Genomic DNA, 22,980 nt, shown 5'->3' with positions numbered 1-22,980 from the left:
TAAAGGGAGAGAAAGGATTTCAGGCAGCCTTCTTTACCCTCAGAGTTTCTTCATTTTTAATGAATGGAGATCTCTTATCCTAATCTGGGACAGTGGAAAACCTGTAAGGTGGAAACAAGGAGAACCGGATTCCAGTCCTAATTCTACCATCTATAGTGCTGGGAAGTTTAGTGCGTCTCTCTTGTCTAAAAACAATGCCTACTCCGTGGAACTGAGGTAGCATCAGAAAGGTAATGTGCGTAAGTGTTGAAATTGACAAAGCAACTGCTGGCAGAAATGAAGCCTTGTTGAAATGCCAATTTGTAAGGCTTGCTTCTTACGTTGTTTCTCTTAGAACCAGAATCTGAATTTCCATAGACACTGGGTTTCCCTCCTGGCCTGTGTGCACAGGCCCTGCAAGAGCTCATGTGTTACTACTTCCTTTTAGGCCAGGCCATCGTGAGGAATGGGGTTGAGGAAAGATGGAGGGAGTCGGCGTAGGACAGAAGAGCAACATGAGGGAAATTGTAGACTTGGCTACCACTTAGTAGCAGCAGAAGCGGACGCTTCATCTCCTGGGGTGGAGTGCCTCTGTAAATGACTGCTTCACAGGGCAGTCCACCTACAGGATAATGGGGAAAGAACAGATTGTCAACCAGTTCTCTTATGGCCAAAGGACTGCACTGTGGGATGTTAACTTCCCCGTGGTTGGGCATTCTTGGGGCTCCGAGAAGATGCAAAAAGAGATCCATGGGCTGGAAGTCAGTGCCTGCCTTGCAGGTGGGAGGCGACTCTCGGTTGAGCTCTGGGTGTATCTGAGTGAAGGTGGTCACAGCACTGGCTGGGCTTGAATATGGGGCTTTAGAGACAGAGCAAGCTGAGAGCATCTAAAATAACATAAATGGAGTGTGACACTTGCAGCGCTATGTGAGAACACCTCCAAACACCACCTTTAAAAGGTGTTTGAGAACAAAGAAAAGGATTCCTCGAAAATACCTGAAGGAACTCTTTGATTTCAGAACCAGCGTTAAGTACCTCATTGCTCACTGTATATGGTGTATAGAGAAAAACTCGTAGCTTTCTTTTTGATCTTGGCTGCTTCTTTTTGTGGAAGGGACTCTAATCTCAGTGTGACTCAGAGGAGAGTCCCCATCGCCATGCTCTCTGAATTCTTGTTCATGTGGCCATATTGTTCTTTCCTTGAACTATCTACTCGCTTCGAGCTGTTACTGAAAACATAATAGTTTTTAGCCTTTTTTGGTGTGCTTGCCCAAAGTACAATTTTTAGGTAGAAAATCTTCACCCATCGATTTTGAGAAATGGCTTTTTTGATTTATTTCATGTTCTGCAAAACATTGTAGATCTAGATCTCTTTCTAACTTGCCATATGTATCTATCTATCCATCTATGTATGTATGTATGTATGTATGTATGTATGTATCTATCTATCTATCTATCTATCTATCGGCATTTTCTGGTGCTAATAGTATTGTGCATGTGCTGAGGAGGTAGGGGTTGCTTTCACAATTCCTTTTGGTGGGAAAAATCCTCAGCTACTGAACAAAACAATGGAATCTATCTATGATACCTTCTTTGTTGAACTAATAAACTCTTAGCCTGGAAGGGGCGGTTTAGAGCACATAAATTGTAACTATTTTTTGTACAGTCTGCTATAGAATACCAAAAAAAAAAAAATGTATTTAATCTTATCTAGCACGTGACTTTGTTTATCCTTTCCCACTTTATATAATTCACAGTAGGATTTCTATATATGTGATTTAGGTTTACATATGAAATAGCTCCAGTATTTACTGTCATGGAGATGGTTCTTCTTAAGAAAATGTATGAAATTATTGGCTGGGGAGAAACAGAAGCAGATGGAGTATTTGCACCTGGTAAGAAGAAGCAAGACATCATTTTTCTAAGCTAAATGAAATATATATTCAGGGACATTCAAAGTATATTTCAACTAATGCTATTATTTTTAAGAGAGAAATGTTCACAAGCCATTGTGTTAGCCATAATTGCAAACAAGGTTTCCACAAATCTAAAAGGTATGAATTGTGTTGTGTGATATTTCTCTCAACATTGTCAAGGAAAGGTAGTTTTGAAATAGCAGCAGTGATTTGGCACCACTTTAGTTTCAGAAAGCACTGAAATTGTCATGATTTCAGTGAACATTTCTGATTTTTGAAATTAGGTTAACACTCACTGTTTCTCTTCCAGGAGGAAGTATATCTAACCTCTATGGTGTATTAGTAGCCCGTTATAAGCAATATCCAGCGATAAAAAGACAAGGCATGATGGCACTTCCGTGTATTGTGTTATTTGTTTCTGAGCAAGTAAGTATCAAGTCTCAATTTTTCCAACTTTTAAGAATCTTCTAAGGTAAACTGTAAAGTTATTGAAAGAAGGAGAATATTAGCTTCACTCTAACATTATAGAGATTCAGTAATCTCTGTGTCTGTGTCTGCATATTGATATTGGAAAGACTAAAAAACAACTTTCCAGTCAATATAGGCTCTAGCGATTAGCAGTACAGATAATTCAAAATCAAAGTTTAATTTCAAAATATGAGAAACAAAAATATGATTATAAATATAAGGCATTCTTCTATCTTTACCAAAAAAAGTCAAGCTATAAATATTTTAAAGACTTGATTTAGTGATTCCCTTTATTGTTGAATGAATCGAATGAGAATGGGATTGATATCTTATTTTTCCAGTGAGGGTCAAAGGAGTTAGTTAAAAACAAAGGCTTATTTTTATAGACTAGGACCTCGGCCAAATGTTTCTGATACTGACAATGTATCCACTGTTCTCTTTGGTTTTAATGTTCCAATCTTGTGCTCCGCTTCAACACTTTTTTTTTTTTAATTGATTCATCCCGTTAATAAATTTGGGCACTTTTTAAAAATTTTTAATGTTTTATTTATTTCTGAGAGAGAGAGAGACAGCATGAGTAGGGGAGGGTGAGAGAGAGAAGGAGACACAGAATCAGAAGCAGGCTCCAAGCTAGCTGTCAGCACAGAGCCTGATGCACGGCTCGAACCCATGAACCGTGAGATCATGACCTGAGCCGAAGTCAGATGCTTAACTGACTGAGCCACCCAAGCGCCCCTTGGGCGCTTTTTTCTTTTCTGCCTAACAACAGTTGTGATATTAAAATGTAATAGTAGTCCCACTTTGAGAATTCTACCTAAAAGAACCTGGAAACACAGGGTTTTCTTTGAAATGTTTCTGTATTTGCAGTATGATTCTATGACCAAATTCAAACTGGTGTGTTATATATATGTGTATTATCAAGTTGGAGGTCACTGATGCATATTTAATGTAATTTACTATAAAACTTAATATAACTATAAAACTTAATATAATTTAGATGCTTGTTTACAAATGTCTTTTTCGTCATTTGACGTATAATTTTTACATAGAATGAGTAAATAGGCTGAAACTCCCTATGTGGATTTTAAAAAATCATTTCCTATTTAATTGGTGCATTCTCTATTGAAATGAAGCCTGCATAGGGTTTTACATTTCTGCATCTTTTTTTCTTTCATATATCTAGTCTTTTCCTGGCAGCTAAAAATAACAAGGCCTGAGTTTGTATCTTGAGCTGCTGATACCTCCATTTTACTGATATTATTTACATCAGGCAGAATGATAAGGGGAAATAGCAGATACCTAGAAGGCAAGAAATTAAAGTTGGTGTCAAAGTCAAAATTAAGAGTTGCAGGCATCAGAAGAATCATGGCATTTCTCCAAGCCTTGAGGCTTAAAATAAAACGTCTGTAATGCAACAGCTACAGCTGTCTGGAACACCTAAGGTTTTTATTACTGGAGAATATTAACAGTAGATCTATATCTGATATGATTTTATATGCATATGCAGAAGTAGAATATTCAAACCCCCACTGCATGTAAAGCATGTTCTGTGCTGTGTGTTCTAAAAGAGGTGTCACAACCTTTTTCTCCTGAAAAACTGTCATGATGAGGGTCTAGAAATATGCCTTGAGGCCTGTACTTGTGTATATATGTGTATGTATGCACAAACCCATTCAAAGCTATGTGTAGAAGCCCCCAAATGCTCTGGTATAAATGATCATTTAATGAAGAGAAGTTAATGCCTTCCTATTTCCATTTTTGTCCAAGGGTCATTATTCAGTAAAAAAAGCTGCAGCTATTCTTGGTATTGGAACGGACAATGTAATTGAAGTAAAATGTGATGAAAGGTATGTTTCTAACACATTCTCCATTTTTGTTATTGTCATTATGCTTCATAGATTCAGGCATAATCTATAGGTTTCCTATTCCAATTTTTAACAAGAATACTCTCCCAGATTAGTTTTAATAAAGTTTAACTGCAGTAGTTATGAAAGAAGCACCAAAGGCATCCTATCATACTCTTAAAATTTCTTTACTAAATATAGTTTTAAACTACCAGGACTGTCACATATCCTCCCTATTTTAAATATATTATTGAATTATGTGTAATACAAATAAACATAAAAATATAGTAATGTTTGTAGATAAAAATTCAACTGTCTTGGCAATCTACAAAGCAAAAATAAATTTATATTTTGCTTGAATACCACCTTTAAGAAATAAATATTACAAATATTACATGTATTCTGGAAGATCATTTTTATGCATATCAAACTTATTCACACATCAATTCTGTGTTGTAATCTGTAACTTGCTTCCTGAAGTCTTGGGGGTTTTAGAATGTCTTATAAATCTTTAAAAAAATTTAATGTTTGTATATTTTTGAGAGAGAGAAAGAGAGAGACTCAGAACATGAGTGGGAGCAGAGAGAGAGGGACACAGAATCTGAAGCAGGCTCCAAGCTCTGAGCTGTCATCACAGAGCCCGATGCAGGGCTTGAACCCATGAACTGTGAGAACCATGACCTGAGCTGAAGTCGGATGCTTAACCAACTGAGCCAGCCAGGAGTCCCTGTCTTAGAAATCTTATCCTTTTCCTTATTCTTTTTCAATAACTTTGGAGTTTTCCATTTTATGAACGTAAGATAATTTTATAAACCTTATTTTAAAAGACATTTAAGGATTTCCCCCTAGAATTTAATATTTAAGAACAATGATTAAATTAGTATAATTATATAAATATATTTGAAAGTCTCTGTTTGAATATCTCACATGAATTCCTAGAAACTGGATTATTTGTTCAAACAAGACCTGCATTTACAATTTCATAAAGATTTTTCATTTGCTTTTCAAACATTTTTTAGTTAATTGATACTCTTATCTGCATATTATCAATGTGGATATTATAAATACCCTTATGAGTAAAAATTCTGATAGGCAAAAATGATGTTTTGTTGTTTGAAACAATTGCATTTTCTTTTTAAAAATTTTTAAATATTTATTTTTGAGAGAGACAGAGACAGAGTGTGAGCAGGGGAGGGGCAGAGAGAGAGGGGATGTGGACAGAGGATACAAATTAGGTTTTGTGCTGACAGCAGAGAGCCTGATGCAGGGCTTGAACCCAGCAGCGTGAGATCATGACCTGAATTGAAGTGAGACACCTAACCATCTGATCCACCCAGGTGCCCCCACCAATCATTCTTTAGTTCAATGTGATATTTACTATTGGTTTTTTGGAACTGAACACTTACCAAATATCTGTTTACTCACATAGAAATACCTCACTGGAAACTAGTTTTTTAGCCTTGCATATTAGTTATTCTTCTCATTACTAGAATTGGTATGTTTATTCGCTCATAATAAATCAATGTATATTTGTATTTTTAAGGGGAAAGATGATTCCAGCTGAGTTAGAGAAAACTATATTACAAGCTAAAAGAAAGGTATGTTCTACACCTCCATACTTAACATGCAGGTGCATTTTTATTTTCTTTTCCTATTTTCATTAGCAGAAAACAACTGGTAAGGTAATTGCTAAGAGGAGTAAAAACTCCCTAAATGAAGGAAATTTTTTAAAAATTTAATGTTTACTTAGTTTGAGAGAGACAGAACATGAGTCAGGGAGGGGCAGAGAGAGACAGAGACACAGAATCTGAAGCAGCTCCAGGCTCCAAGCTGTCAGCACAGAGCCTGATCGAACTATGAGATCACGACCTGAGCCAGAGTCAGATGCTTAACTGACTGAGCCACCCAGGCACCCCAGGAAATTCTTTTTTTTAATGTTTATTTATTTTGAGAGAGAGAACACAAGCAGAGGAGGAGGCAGAGAGAGAGGGTGAGAGAGAATCTCAAGCAGGCTCCACGCTGTCAGCACAGAGCCCAGTGAGGGGCTCAGTCCTATGAACCATGAGATCATGACCTGAGCCAAAATCAAGAGTCAGATGCTTAACCAACTGAGCCACTCAGGCGCCCCAGGAAATTCTTTATAAAAGTAAATGAAACAATTAAGTAACATTGCAATGTTTCTCTAATAATTTTCTGTCAAATATCAAATGAAAAGTTATCAGGACTAAATAAAGGAATTGGCTCATGTCTATTTTTGTGGTATTATTTTGTGAAAATAAATTTGGAGAGAGATAATAGTAAATGAAACTCAGAGGCAGTCATCTGAGTTCATCTTACGGTTTGGCTACTTCCTCCAGTACTGGAAGTTCGAGTGTTTGAGATGATTAGATACTTAGTGTTCTGGTCCAAGTCATCCAGCTTCCGGATGCCCAGAAGGGTAATGGCGATGATATGGTAGGATTCCTGTGGACCTCCTGAGACCAACGATTCAGTTTATGTCATTCCCAGGGCCACATTCCTTTTTGCGTCACCGCCACTGCGGGCACCACAGTATTCGGGGCCTTTGACCCTCTTCACGACATCGCGGATATTTGTGAGGCGCACAGACTCTGGATGCACGTAGATGTGAGTCCCCCTTCCTTCCATCTGGCCCGTAATTTCCCCTTGAGAAAATGTATCCTACGAACAATCTTTAAAATTGTTTAATTGGCCTTGCAGGCAAGATGAAATCTTCCCTGGAAACTTCTTTTTATTATGAATCAAATCGACTTAACACCTAAGCATGGAAAGACCACAGATGTATCAAGTGTTTGAAAAGAGTCCAGACCTCTATCAATATTCAACCTACAATTTAGAACATCAGTTTGAAGAAATAGTTAAACCTGATTTAAAATCAGGAGATTTAGCCCATTACTCTAATAAACATTTTTAAATTAATACCTATTAAGGACATTTTTAATAAAGTTTACTTGTTTGTTTATTTTTGAGAGAAAGAACAAGCAGGGAGGGGCAGAAAGAAAGAGGGAGACTGAGAATCCCAAGCAGGCTCCCCACTGTCAGCAAAGAACCCAACGCAGGGCTCAAACTCATCAACTGTGAGATCATGACCTGAGCAAAAATCAAGAATCAGGAAGCTTAAACAACTGAGCCACCTAGGCACCCTAAGGAAATCACAACTTTTGATGCTATTAACTTAGTTCAGCGATTTCAGGCAATACTTGCTTTGGCTTTGATAAGAGGTGGACAGATTTAAAGTGATACAGTATGGTAGATATGTTAATTTTTCTGTGGTCTTGCCAAATCTGATGCCAACTTTTTTATCCATCTCTGGAAATTATACAGAAGGTGTTGGGATTCATTAGAAACCTGAAACTTTACTATGTCACGAATAGACAATGAGAGTCATAGGAGGACATTTTAAAGTGCATTGTTCTTATAAGTAGAATAATGATAGCCAAGTTTATAATTATCTACCATAGCAATTAAAGCTTCATCAACGTTTGAAATAAATTTAACATGGGAGAAAGTCACCAATGCTATTTAAAAAGAAATAATTAATATAAGAACACATGTCCTTTGTGTCTGTAGGCAGCTTGGGGAGGTGGATTGCTGCTGTCCAGAAATCACTCCCATAAACTCAGTGGCATTGAAAGGTGAGACCCATACCATTGCTTGTAAAAATCAAAATAACCCTATCCAGGACTCTGTTCTTTTTCATTAGACCGTGAGCACTAATTGGAGCTGTTTTATCACCTAGGGCTAACTCTGTGACCTGGAATCCACATAAACTCATGGGCGTCCCCCTTCAGTGCTCCGCTATCCTGATCCGGGAAAAAGTAAATGCTTTCTATTTTTAAGTAGAGCTATAATGGATGTCTTGGTAATGACTAGCTTCATTGTGAATGTTTAAAACCAAAATAATTATGGGCTCACCGAATTAACACAGTGCAACACAATTTGCTTTACTAAAGAAAATTGATCTTTCCCCCTTAATCTTTAAGTAGCAGCCACTGGGTAATGGAGGTACCACAAAACCAACCGACTATAAACATGGGGGGTAACCCAATGTGTGGATAAGATCTGGGATGACACAATGGACAGGGATGAGGTCTGTAGAAAACCCCATTCATGCCCTCCTTATTAAAAATGCCGTGAACAAACAAAATATCCTTAGGGATCAAATTTGGCCAACTGGCCCATTTGGTATCTCGGCTTGTAGGGCCAAAAATATGGCTCATTTTAAATGTAGATAACTCTGAGTAACTGCAATATATTTTCAGCATAGAAAGCACACATTTATGGGTTGCATGAAATGACTTTCTGCTTATATGTTTTTTGCATTTTATTTCCATCAGTAGTAAACGCAATGCTACACAAGGAGATAAACTGATGATCTCCTCCAAGGAGAGGTACAATTATAAAATTCAACCTGGGACTCCTTATCTCCATGTAGTTGTCAGAAATTCAAATGCATTTTATGTAGTTTCATTTATAACTTTGTTTTCTTTCTCCCTTACTCACAGGCAATCCAAAGAGTTTGGAGATAGATAGATAGATAGGTAGATAGATAGATAGATAGATAGATAGATAGATAGATAGATATCTCCCATCTCCCCCCCCCGCCCCCTTCTCTGGTAACCATCAGTTTTTCTCTATAGTTAAGAGTCTGCTTCTTGGTTTGCTTCTCTCTCTCAACCATAAAAAAGAATGAAATCTTGCCATTTGCAACAACATAGATAGAACTAGAGAGTATTATGCTAAGTGAATAAGTCAGTCGGAGAAAGACAAATGCCATGTGATTTCACTTGTGTGGAATTTAAAAAAACTCACTCACCTTTGAGTAGTCAGTGACCACTTTATCTCTTCTGAGAGAATCATTACTCTCTCCTAGCCTAGACCGTTCTTAGCAGTGCGGGCTCTGCTTTAGATTTTATTCAGCTGGTACGTGGCAACAATATTTCTTCAATATCTCATCAATAAAATAGCAGTCACCTTGTGTTCAAAGCCTGCAGGTTGATAGGCTACTCCTGAGTGTCCACTCCTAAGTGTCCAATACCCAGAAATTCTAGTTTGGGTGCATATATTTTCTTTAAGAAGCTTCTGAATTTGCTCCCCCTTCCTACTGCTAACAGATATTTTCAACCTTCAGATTTCTGATACCTTTATGTTTAAGACTCAAATACCAATATTTTTCAGTCTGATTTCTTCACCCATAGTAGGTACGTTGAAATAATACATTGTTTTCTTGTTTTATACTTTTTTGTCTTTTCCTAAAGATAGATGGTCAGTGGAGGTAGAGCAGAACCCCCAAACTACTAAGCTATTACTATTTTTAAGGTCATCTCTGGAAAATAAGCCTTTTTTTTTTTTTTGGTGTAGCCTTAAATTAAGAGGGACATTTGATTTTTATCTTTTAAACCATTTGAGTGTCTCAGGTTGCACATTACACCATTTTGACTCATGCTTTAATGAGCAGTGTAAACCAAGTATATCCAATATTTAATGAATATATTAAATATTCATTGTACCCAATATTAAGCATACATTTTCTGATGCTGAAAATGTACCTATAGGCACTGTAAATATATATATTTTGCTGTAATTATTAATTTTGTAATTAAAATTTTGAAACTAATTTTAAATATCTCTTATTCAATTGTTGAAGGGTAAGGCAATGCCATGTGTTCTTGAAATGAAGTGCTAATCATGTCAGTCTCTTTCATCCAGAAGGACATTTTCATAGTGCAAAACTGAAACCCATTCAGTGGCTTCTCATTGCTTTTCAGATGGGGATTAAAATCCCTGACATGGCCTACAACACATGGGTGGTACATACCCGTCTCTCCTGTCCCATTCATTGTCTGCTTCCCTTTGCTTTTTGCCCTTGATGTCCCTTGACCTGCCCTTAATTCCAATGAGGAGTCATGAAGCTTCTCACATATGACCTTGGCATGAGTTTCTCCTTCTGACCATCAGAGTCTGGCTCTACTTTTGCCTCCCACCCCCACCCCCAACATCTTTCTTGTTTAGCTCCTGCTGAACTCAAAAATGACTTTTGCCTGGAAGACTTCCTAGACCTTTCAGATGAAGTGGGAAATCCTTGATCCTTAGAATATTAGAATATTCTCTCACAACACCTTGAAACTCTTCCATAGCATTTATCCTGGGTACAACTTCACATTCACATACACCACATTTTGTTTAGTGTCTAGCTCTGATCTTACCCACCCAACCTCCTGCAACACAGATTGTAAAGTCAGTGGGACAGCACATTTTCACGCTTGCTTACCTCACACCCACTGCCCCCGCAGCGTGTGACAGATTGTAGGTAAATATGACTAACTGTAGCTTAATCATCACACCAGAATAGATAAAACCTAAGTATTGATTATACTGTCTTAAAGTATTTTAAATAGTCTCCAACTCTTGCCTAACGTAACATTAAAAGGGGAGTTTGAAGTAGACTAGAGAGAAAATATTTACATGTGTAAATAGGACACCTAAAATATAAATACACAATGTACTCCTTTTAAAGGTATCATTTCTATTCTTTTTGCCCCCAAATACTTCCATTCTTACCATCACATTGTGCTCCTTTCCCTAGATCCACAAGCCTATTCTAAAGACAAAAAAAACAAACAAACAAAAAACCCCACAAAAGTGAAAATTATCTTTTGAACTTGAATTTCCACCAACTTCAAGACAAAGTGCCCTTTTGTCAGATCCTAGATTCACCACTATTTGGATATATGACCTTAAAAATTGCTTAATATGTTAAAGTATCAGGTTCCTCAATCTATAAAAAATGATGCAACCATAGGGCCTGTGCTATGAGTTTTCTGTGAGGCTCAAATGATATATTTGTGAAGTACCCAGTGTATAATAAACACATAATAGATATATTGTTATTTGCTTCTTCTACAAAAGTTACACTTGATGTAGCTTTAAACGGTCCCCCATCAGTGCACACAGTTTAAGCCTTGCTTGGGCTGTGACAACACACACCCTTTGAGAAAAGCCTCTCTTTAACTGGGTGATGGGAAACATTTCTTTGCTCTAGTGATTACTTCTTAACCACCCAAAGCAAATGTTCCTCCATTCTTCAACACTGAGAAGGAACATTCTCAACATCTTTTATGTGAGAAGCACAACGTTAAATGAGTGGATTACTTTATTCTCTACCTACAGTGACAAACAGGTCAGTGTGCCGACTGCACCTAACGGCTGATTCATGGGACAGTTTAGTTCAAGTGAATGAGGCCCTCCATTCTCATTAACTTTAATACATAAGAATAGGAAATGATTTCAGAAGACCAGAAGACCTTCGAGGCCGTCAAGAAAAGTTAAAGAAAAATAGATAAACTCGTGTTAATCCAGTTTACCGCTGGTTCCAGATAAACCCGAAGAACAACTGGATATACAAAAATCCTACAACAGTAACATATTTATTAATATAAAATCAAATTCTATTTAAAAGTGCACACACTGAATAATGTATAGAATTGTTGAGTCACTATCTTGTACACCCGAAACTAATAGAACACTATACGTTAACTATACTGGAATTAAAATACAAAAATTTAATAACATTTAAAATATAAAATTTAAAAAATGAGGGTAACAAAAAAAGTGCACGTAATTGAAATAAATAATGGTGGTTTCTTACTGAGATGGATATAACCTACATGTAGACATATTCCTTTTTTAGGGTCTTCTGGAAGCATGCAACCAGATGCACGCTACTTATCTTTTCCAGCCAGATAAACTCTACAATGTCGACTTTGACACTGGGGACAGAACTATTCAGTGTGGCCGGCATGTTGATGTCTTTAAGCTATGGTTGATGTGGAAAGCAAAGGTAGGGATTCGTTATCCCTTTATTAGGTCCAGTTCATTTGGATGAAGAGTATAGACAATTCCCCGTTTTTTTTTTTTTAGAGTTCTCTTTAAGTGTCTTTCCCAGAGTTTTAGCGTCATTATTTTCCTACACATCTCTCAAGAAAAGCACTATATTTCTAACTGCAGAAGACAAGCTTGGCTTCTCAGGTATAAATTCTAACAGAGGTAGAGAAAAATTTGTTCCATCATGCCTATATGCTCTACCAAACTGTAGGGATAAAAATCTATTAGGAATATAAACTTGCCCACAACTTAGAGAAAAACAACATTTTCCCCACTACTAATTGAAAGTGTTAATAGTCAAGTAAACTTGAAGTCAGTACAGATTCTCAGAGGTGAACCCTTATTTATTCTATGGATGTACAGTCTACCTTAGAGTCAAGGTCAGCAGATAGTCTCTCCAAAGATTACAATGACAGCAGGACATGTTCTGTACCTTTCTCCTGCCCTTTATTTATAAGTTTTCACTTAAATAATTGGCATGCTTCTGGAAGCTATTTCTGTCACTCCAGTCTCAGTGCCCCATAGAAAGATGGACAATGGGTTTTGTGCAGGTGAAAGCTTTGATGTGAACCACTATCATCTATAATATCTTACCAACCCCTTCTATTTAATTTGAAGGTGTTTTTTTGCTTTTTTTGTTTTGTTTTTGTTTGTTTGTTCTTGGTCAGAAATATACTACCACAAAACTGGAGACACCACTTTTTGTGCAAGTCACCCAGCAATGACCCAATGTCAAGATTACCAGTAACTCAGGAAGACAATCAGTCATTAGTCAGTCTTGGGAGTTTCACTGATAATTGTTTTTTATTCAAAGATATGCATTCTGTAAGTTCTTTTCCTGAAGATTTTTAAATGGCCAATTTGGAAATTTTGTTAAACTTGCTTTAAAAAAATACTCTAGGTTCAAATCTTTACATACAGAAAGCTCCAAATTTTTGTGTAGGTCTCTCAGGCACTGATAATCTAAATATCTCTCCATCTGATTCTGTATAGATTTTATTTATATAAACATTTCCATTAACTTCCTGAACTCTATAAGAGGTTACCAGTTCTGTCAAAGCTTAGCTGTCAGTCACAGCATATACCTTGGCTTAACTTAAATGAGTATACACACCTAGGTATTTGTCATCAGGTTTCTCCTTGAACTTGCAAATGCTCAATATGTATCAAAACTTTTAAAAATAAATGATATATTTAAGGGATTATGCAAAGGATTATATAGTTCATCTATTCCTTTATACAATAAAGAAGTGACATTCAAACTTTTTAACACAATCCACAGTAAGAAATACATTTCATATTGTGGCCCAATAACACATCCACTCACATACATACTTAAAACAAAAGTTTCAGAAAAACACCTTCTAATACATGAAATTCTCTAACGTTCTCTATTCTTCTCTATCTCGTTGAAAGAAAAGCTGGTGTGACCCAGTTAAATGGTTCTATTACTCACGAATGGCCTATGACCTACAGTTCAAAAGGTACAGATAAGCACGTTTGGCCTGGATTAAGCCAGACCATCGGAGAATTGTGTACTTGAACCACTTCCTTTGGCTCTCTGAAACAGACATGACCAATGAAATTTTAGTATTCATATTTATTTACTTCATCCTTCCGGTAAACATAAGGTTTCTGAGTCAGAGGAAGATCAACAATTTGCTTAGAGAATATCTCTGGTTCCACACCCTGTTTCCGCCTCAGGGCAACATGGTAAAGCCATGTCACATCACCCTACATGTGCAACGGAGATTTATTTCCCAGGAGAGGGATCCTGCAATCAGGAAACTGAAATCTTACACGTGAGCTGGCAAATCCACTCTGAGAGAAAGGAAGAGAGGGAGAGAGAGAAAGGAAGGGAAAGAAAGAGCTTCTGTCTACTCCCGAATGTTAAGGAATCCTCTTTTGGTGTTGGAAAGAAGGTGTCCATCCTGTTCTGCCCCAGAATGAAAGCATTTGACTCCTGGAGAGAAAAGAAAGATTTTATTACCCTTTCAAGGGGAGCAGACGATTACATAAAACTCAGTATACACTGGAATGAAAATGCTTTTCCCATAAGAAAAACATGTCTCACTCTGGAAATCAAGTTCAGGAAATATCCATGGCAGGTTTAAAAGAGATGAGTTGCCTTCAAAGTTTGAAAAATTCTATTTTGTCCTCATCTGCTCAAATTACACAATGAATACTGCATTGATGGTGGAAAGAGGAGCCATTGTTAGTGAAATTCGTATTTTGTATAAATGAAATTAATTACATTAAAATTCTATGATAGGTTATAAAAATAAGAAGAAAATCATATAATAATATAAGATTCTACAGACGTTGACGATATGTGCAAAAGCAAATATAATGTGGATTTTCTACATGGGTTGGACTGGTTTTGGATTCATAAAATGAATGTGTTTTGGCCAGGAGAATGCTATAGGGAAATTAATTGTCCAAAAGTCCCATCTGCTTCTCTTAAATTCTTAATTACATTTGCCTGAGGCTGTTTCCCAAAGTTTTCTCCCAGCCAGTGACTGAGCCTGTCAGGGATTCTAAGGCATTCATTCCATTCCTAAGAAGCACATGACTCTTCTGACAGCTGACTTGGTGCCAGGCCCCCCAGTGGCCTTTATGAATTTTCCTACTGTCTTCCACATAGGTATTTCCACTAATAAAATCCTGGCACCTTTAATCTCTTCATGATGTCTGCTTTTCGGAGAACGTGGGCTAAGAGAGTCCAGTCAAACTTAAACTGGAAGTGCCATTGTCTTTAATATTCAGTCCTTGTAGATTTTCTTTTCCCCAGAGATTAAAGATGCATTTGCAATGGGACATATACCATGATATTTTTTAATGTCCATTCAGTATGCATGAATGCCACCAAAAGTTCTAAATGGAAAATTCCCAGAGATTAGTAAACTCTATGGCAACCACTTTAGTGATCCTTAGCCCTTTCTTCAAAATCAAACATAGGAGGGGCGCCTAGGTGGCTCAGTTGGTTGAGCAGCTGACTTCGGCTTGGGTCATGATCTCAAGGCAGCCTGAAGCCTGTTTTGGATTCTGTGTCTCCATCTCTCTCTGCCCCTCCCCTGCTCATGCTCTCTCTCTCTCTCTCTCTCTCAAAAATAATAAACATAAAATTTTTTTTTAAAAAGTAAGAACATTCTTTATCAATAATTTCTATTAACTTTTCTGCAAGCTTTCCTTCTTTCCTTTTTAACTGTTTATAGCTTCCCCTGAACCAAATTGCCCTCAAAGAAACATTTCTTGCATAATATCAGATGATAGAGTAGTTATCACAAGAAATTAGCCCATTGATATTTAATCATTCCTATTCTTAAGCGTTTCAAATACTAACAATACCTTTTCCAAATGAATGTTCGCTTAAAATTGTGACCGTTGTTGGTTCTAACCACATATGCATATAATTAAATTTTTTACATATATGTGTGTATATATAAAATATACGTGTTATACATATATGCTTATACATGTAATATACATGTATATTTCCTATAGAGAAAGACATTGGAGGCATTGAAAAGGACAAGGAGTAAAGGAAACAAATTCTGTGGGAAGCAAGTTTTGGTTTCAACATAAAGTGTGGCCTCCTGGGGCTCTCAGCATCCCCTCTTACATGTTGTGTTGACCTTGGACTTGCCTCGAGAGCCCCTGAGCTCCCACATGCCATAGGGCCAGAGGAGCTCTGTGGTCATTGAACACTGCAAATGTGTCGTGAATGGGACGGCAAGGGATGGCAGACAGGAAGTTCCCTGTGTCTCCTCAGCTCACATGCACGATCCATTGTCTCCTTACGGACACTTGACTCACTTTACTTACAAATACAAGTCCAAGGTAAAATGTTAAAGAATTTCAGGACAGCCATAGCGGGGAATTAAATGAAACACGAAACCCTTCTGGAGTGTGGGTCCTGGGTGACTGCTCACGTTGTATTCCCGTGAAGCCAGCTCTGATTATGAAGTCTTGTGTATTAAGAATCCACCAAAGTACTTACTTCATATGGCTGTAAAGCCTAGAATAACTGTGAATGCACACACTCAGCTTGGGCGGTAGGTATATGGACTGAAGCAAAGAGATCACTTAGGAAGCAATTCGAATAATGTGGGAGAGAATGACTGGGCCGGCAGAGTGGCAGTGGATACATTAAGGTTTATTAGATTCTAATTACAGTTTGAAGGTAAACGTTATGAGATTTGCCAAAACATTAGATGCGGGGAATGAGAAAAAGGGGATGATCAAAGATATGAGAGCTTTAATGTTTTGGGCTGGAAGTAACTGGAAGATCAAAATGACATTATTATTGAGATTGGGAAGACTGTGGGAGAAACAAATTTGCATAGAAAGATCAGGAGTTGACATGTCATTTTGGAGATGTCATTTTGAGATGTTCATTCGTCATCTCAGTGGAGATTTGAATAAGCAGTTGAATATATAAGTCTGAGATTCACAGATCTCAGACGAAAACAAGTAGGAGACTCACCCCCTGTATAATGCTTAGTGCCATGAGAGAAGCAGAAATAACCACAGGAAAGCAGGTGGTTGGAGATACAGACTGGACAAAGCTTCTGTGTCTCAATTGCTCACCATATAGGGTTCTTCTAAGAGGAAGTTAAACCAAGTGTATACAGCACTAAAGTACATGCATGGGATAGAGCAGAAATTCAACAGCTGTTGATTTTTTAAATTTTTATTTATTTTGAGAGAGAGAACATGAGCAGGGGAGGGGTAGAGAGAGAAAAAGAGAGAGAACCCCTGTACAAGCTCTGCCCTGTCAGCACAGAGCCAAATGAGGGGCTCCATCTCATCGTGAGATCATGACCTAAGCCGAAGACAGATGCTTAACTGACTGAGCCACCCAGGCACGCTTGTTAATTTTTAAATACATTCTACCTGTAAGTATGCCAAAGGCTTTATTTGTAGTATTTTCCCCATTCCTCATTACATTATATTTAATTTTTTAAAATTTGCTCTACATATTAGACTGATGAAAATTACATGTCAGAATATTTAGCAAATGCTTGTAGATCTAGGCAACTGAAGTATAGAAAGCTAAGTAACCAGCCTTAAGTTCATGGACAGTAGGGCATCAAAGTGAGATGAGATCTGGAAATAAAAAGGAAGTGATAATGGAGAACACCTACTAGTAGTAAGATGATAGTCATATTATTTATTTAAATACGTTTAATAAATTTTAATCAATTTCAATGTAATTTCAAGGAATTTACATGAAAGGAAACTTTATTTTTATTTTATTTTCATTACAGGGAACGTGTGGCTTTGAGGCCCAAATCAATGGACACATGGAACTCGCAAAATACTTCTATAAGGTTTTAAAGAAAAAAGATAACTTTAAGCTCGTGTTTGATGCAGAGGTAAAGACGCCTTTTTAAAAATTTTTGATAGTTTAATGGATTTATACTTTGCTTGCTGAGTATTCTTACCTGCATCTTACCTGAGATCATTTTAAAAGTTTACTTACAATTACCATAAGTATGTTATTTTATCTAAATGCAAACCATTCCGTTTTAAAACCTTTTTCATTTAAGTTCTATGTCTTACAAGCCAAGGGTCCAAAAGACTTACTTGATGATTACATTCACTATTTTCATTTTTAAGCCAAGTAAAACTATTTGGTTATAATTGCTTTTCTGATTTCTTTGGCACAGAATAAGAGTAATTTACTTGTTCCTAACTTTTTTCTTGTATGTTACAATATGCAGTTGAGTTTCTGGACAACAGATGATATGAGAGAAGGTGGACTTTAATTTATGATAATCTTTGGTAGATCATTATTAAGTCACTAAGGAGATATTAATGAAAAAACTGAGATTTTTGCCAGCATAATGTCCATTTTCCTCTCTAAGTCTTGGTCAACCATCCATTAGCTTGAAGCCATGCAAGTAAGAGCAGGTGTTTAGAAACAGATGTGCTTGGTCTGTCTTCAAAATTGTCTCCCTCTGACTAAACTAGTATCTTAATTTTTGTGAGTCTCTTGCATTCTTAAGTGGAAACTGGGAATAAAGAACTCTGTTCTTTCTACACATCCTCTAAGAGTTTATTTCCTCTCCAAAACGAGCTTAAATTTTAGTCAAGTACTCTTATATTTTTAATCTATGTGAAAGACATCTAGCCATTGAAGCCAGAAAACTTGAATTCATCTTGAAGGGCTAGCAGAGGTTAATTACATCTGTTAAAGACTTTGGAAAAGAACACCCCTCCCCCATCTGTACCCACAGCCACCGCTTTAGCAAAGTCTCCTCCATTCTCTCCTGACTTACTATCACAGCCTAGTATTCTAATATCTAATATTCTTCCCTCTTCATGTGTTCTCTCCTCTAACCATTGTCCACATTTCAACCCAAATGATCTTTCTCAAATAAACTGGAACTATCATTATTTAGTTAAAATATTTTGAGGAATGGTCATGGAATTGATGGCCTCACTGAAGATTCCCGAGAGAACTGACAGACAAGGTGAGGATGATCTACATGGGTAGGAAAATCATCTAGAATTGTGGTACAAGAGGTCTCGGAGAAAGAGAGCAAGAGCCTGAGCCAGACTGAGTGCTCTGGCAGGACTGTGATGATTTTTGTTGTCTCTGTGTCCAGTGCCTGACATGTATTAGGCCCTTAAAAACTATTTTTAAATATATTAACAATGAAATTCATTAAAATGCCTCTGAAATACTTAAGGAATGAAGTAGAATTTTAAGGATACTTATAAAATTTTTATTTTTGGTTTAGCCTGAGTTCACCAATGTCTGCTTCTGGTATTTCCCACCAAGACTTAAACATATTCCAGAAGGTTTTGAAAGAGATCAAGAACTCCAAAAGGTAAATGTGTGTATGTGTGTGTGTTGTTTTTAATTGTCATAATGCCTTTTAAATAATGTGTCTGTGTCATTAGTTTGATTGGTTAGTATAATTGGTCATGGGATCCCAAGAAATTGATTTAATACTTATATAAAGATGAGCTTAATCTCGACCTATCAGCCATTTTACAAATTAATCCAGTCATAGTTTATATGATTAAAAAATATTAATTAAGTTCTTAATATGCAACATGCTGAGTTTCCTACACTTTGCTTAATCCATTCATCAGTTAATATATGTCAGGTGTTCTTATAGGAGTTAGAGGATATAAAATGAATTGGACAGAACCATAGTCCCACATTGGCCAGAAAGTTTAGTAGGAGAAAAGACAAGAATATAAATCATAACAAGTCCTAACAGCAATAGATGAGGTAGTTGGAGAAGTATTACAGAATTTGAAATACTTATCATACGGTCATCTGAGCAAGGATGTAAGATTTTAGTAGAGAACAATGAACAATCATACGTGAAAAAACAAATCCAAATGAATATCATAACAAGGGGGATATTTGTTCTTTATATTAATGATATATGTTAAAATGAAGAGGATCACCGTTATATGTAATTTATCACATATATTTGTTGTAAGTTTTTAACCCATCTTAAGCAGACATCACATAAATATGTTTTATTTTGAATTATACTAACATCACGACCACTTCTCTTGGGTAAGGTGAGGTGCCCTAGGATAAACTGAACACTAACTCTCTGATATCAGTGTTTAAGGGCTTCAACTTTTTAAAAAATATGCTTATTTCTTTGGAGATTGAAAGCACATGCGAGAGGGGGAAGGGCAGAGAGAGAGGGAGAGAGAGAGTCTTTTTTTTTTTTAATTTTAATATTTATTTATTTTTGAGAAAGAGACAGAACACAAGTCGGGGAGGGACAGAGAGAAAGGGAGACACAGAATCCAGTACAGGCTCCAGGCTCTGAGCTGTCAGCACAGAGCCCAATGTGGGGTTTGAACTCATGAACTGTGAGATCATGACCTGAGCTGAAGTTGGACACTTAACCAACTGAGCCACCTAGGCATCCTGAGAGAGAGAATCTTAAACAGGCTCCATTCTCATCTGGGAGCCCGATGTGGGGCTCAGTCCCATGACCACGAGATCTTGACCTGAGCTGAAATCAAGAGTCTGGTGCTCAATAGACTGAGCCACCCAGGCACCCTAAGAGCTTCAACTTTTTATATCATCAAAACTTCCCTGGGTTTGTGGGGTGCTGGGTAGCTCAGTCAGTTAAGCATCTGACTTTGGCTCAGGTCACTTTCTCCCTGTTTGTGGATTTGAGCCCTGTATCAATTGGACTCTCTGCTGTCCACACGGAACCCACTTCAGATCCTCTGTCTCCTCTCTGTCTGCCCCTCTCCCTCTCTCTCTAAATTAAATATTTTTTTAAAAATTCACTGGGCTTGTAAGTCCTAAGTGAACATAAATATTTTTTTGTTTCATTTTTTGTTTCTCATATACCCCTTGTTTAAATATTTTACAGTTTGAGGCAAGTATTAAGTGAAGCTCTTCATTCTTTTCTAAATATGTAAGTGCGGTCTTCCATTTGGGCAATTACTACAGACTGAGAACTAGTGAAGCACTTATTTACACAGACTTGCAGGCAGGCTACTGAGGTACACAAAAGCTCATTTAGCAGAGAGCTGTCCCTCCTTGGGCTCTGTACACATTCCTGGATGGAAGACAAGACCAAGAGGCAATTCTTTTTAAAATATTGTAGGTAATCACTAATATCTATTATTTTATGATCATCTTGCTTAGTTAAAATATTACATAGGGAAGGGCATTACATGAAATGTCTGATGAATAAGGGAGATAAATATATGTATTTGTCTCTTCACTGCCATTATATAAGACTTATGGGGAACTCAAGTTATGGATGCCATCTGTAGCATTTCAAAAGTAAACAGTGGGTAGAAGCTGAAGATACAAGAAGAGGGACAGGTTAAGTAGTTATAGAATGCCCTCCTCTGACTTACCTGAGCATCAGTGCTGCTTTGCCCTGTAACAATAGCGCAAGAGTGTACATGGCCACATGCATGCTGTCGTTTAAGGACCCATGCAAGACAATTCCACTGACAGAATTTGTTTCTGTGAAATTCACAAAGAAACATGCTTTGCTGCAAAACAGTGACCTTGTAGAAGAACTCAAGAGGTAGTATAATCATTCAAATAATGAAAGTTACGCTTTCTTATACGCTACTATTTTTCCACTTCCTATTTCATTGTACCTCTTTCTCAGATACTTCTATTTGAATCACCATATAAATATAAGCAGAATGTCACACCGCCTTTTTTAAAGCATTCTAGCACACATCATTTTACGAGTTTGGTCATTGTGAATCATGGAGTAATAAGAGCTGCAATATGAATATAGAACATGCTAAGTGTTCTTTCTTTCTTTCTTTCTTTCTTTCTTTCTTTCTTTCTTTCTTTCTTTCTTTCTTTCTTTCTTTCTTTCTTTCTGTGTTAAGCCTCTTCTTAAAAATTATCCCTGATAGTTTAAATTGCCTGCAATTTACTTCGAACTAATGATAATCATGTAGCCATCTAGAATGTGGGATGGAGTGCATATACTTGTAAAATTACCTTTTAATACTAATTACATTTACACACAGATTGCTCCAAAGATTAAAGCACAGATGACAGAGGAAGGCACAGCCATGATAAGCTACCAGCCATGTGGCGACAAAGTAAATTTTTTTCGAATGGTCGTTTCTAACCCTGCCACCAGACAAGCAGATGTTGACTATCTTATTGATGAAATTGAAAGGCTTGGAAAGGATCTCTGAGACTTCAGTGTGAGCTTGAATACAAGTGCGAGCGGCAACTTAAAAAAAATCTGCTGCTGAAGATAACAAGAAAGGAACACCACAAATAGTATCCTCTCTTTTAGAACTTTTGATTATCTCTTATCCTTTGCGATCTAAGATGATGAAAGGGAAGCTGGTTCACTGAAGATGACAGATGATAGATAGATAGATAGATAGATAGATAGATAGATAGAAGTTTGTTCATGTACTTGTAATTTTCATTAAAATCAAAATTATTGAAAATCTGTTAAATATCAGCTACTACTCTTGGTATGTTTAGAGCACATTAGTAAATAAGAAAGACCAAAAATAAATCTCTCCTCTTGTAAAGAAAGACGTCCCATGTATTTACATGCTTGAATTCATTGGATAAAGACTTTCTGAATTGAAATCATTTTCAGTATCATTCAGTATTCTGTCTCTGTGAAAAATAAAACATAATATGTTTCCCCTTTTCAAACCAATCAGATGAATAAAATGTTCTGTATTTTGGAGCAGGGGGTCAGGAATGACAGAGGCTGAAATATCTCCCTTTTGATTCTTGCCTTTTTCTTTAGAAGGGAACTGTGCAACACTATTTTTTAAAGATATTTATTTTTGAAAGAGTACAAACAAGAGAGAGGCAGAGAGAAGGCAACAGAGGATCTGAATTGGGCTCTGCCCTGGCAGGCCGACAGCAATGGGCTAATGTGCAGCTTGAACTTACGAACTGAGAGATCATGACCTGAGCTGAAGTTGGACACTCAACTGACTAAACCACCCAGGTTCCCTTCTACAACACCATCTTTAATTTCTTTAAAGATCAACTGCAGCAGCATCTTCTCCAAATGTATATCGGCCATATTTCATAAAATGGAATCAGGCAGCTCCATATTGATGATGTCATTAGCGTTTTTCAGCTCCATTTTTGAGATAATAACTAGCATTAATTGAGCACTTACTGTATATCAGATGGTACGCTACACATTTTAACTCGCCCAGTCTCATTTAGTTCTCCATTAATGCTATGATTTAAGTGATTTATTATCTCCATTTCACAAATGAGAAGACAGAGATTTAAAGAGTTTAAATAACGTGTTTAACATCGTGCTGCTGATAAGTAATGAAACCAAAATCTGAAGCTGGGTAGGTGTCTTCTCAAGTGTGCATGACAGAGAATCTGGCCAATGCCT

At 37.0% G+C, this 22,980-nt stretch overlaps 1 protein-coding gene across 1 annotated transcript in view; it reads left to right on the top strand.

Moving 5' to 3' along the window:
* The window catches only part of LOC120230791 (glutamate decarboxylase 1-like), a 31,138-nt gene extending 9,351 nt beyond the window's left edge, over window positions 1–21,787 (top strand). Inside the window, exons 5-15 of the mRNA XM_039230532.1 lie at window positions 1,762–1,874; window positions 2,206–2,321; window positions 4,131–4,210; window positions 5,751–5,805; window positions 6,716–6,832; window positions 7,796–7,860; window positions 7,965–8,043; window positions 11,916–12,065; window positions 17,380–17,487; window positions 18,859–18,948; window positions 21,614–21,787. Coding sequence (XP_039086463.1) covers window positions 1,762–1,874; window positions 2,206–2,321; window positions 4,131–4,210; window positions 5,751–5,805; window positions 6,716–6,832; window positions 7,796–7,860; window positions 7,965–8,043; window positions 11,916–12,065; window positions 17,380–17,487; window positions 18,859–18,948; window positions 21,614–21,787 — 1,147 coding nt within the window. The remainder of the gene's footprint in view (window positions 1–1,761; window positions 1,875–2,205; window positions 2,322–4,130; window positions 4,211–5,750; window positions 5,806–6,715; window positions 6,833–7,795; window positions 7,861–7,964; window positions 8,044–11,915; window positions 12,066–17,379; window positions 17,488–18,858; window positions 18,949–21,613) is intronic.
* The last annotated feature ends 1,193 nt before the right edge of the window (window positions 21,788–22,980 follow it).

Source organism: Hyaena hyaena, unplaced genomic scaffold, assembly GCF_003009895.1.
Source record: "Hyaena hyaena isolate Hyena2069 unplaced genomic scaffold, ASM300989v1 scaffold_47, whole genome shotgun sequence".
NCBI classification, from domain to species: Eukaryota; Metazoa; Chordata; class Mammalia; order Carnivora; family Hyaenidae; genus Hyaena; species Hyaena hyaena.
This window is presented reverse-complemented; position numbering and strand designations above follow the sequence as displayed.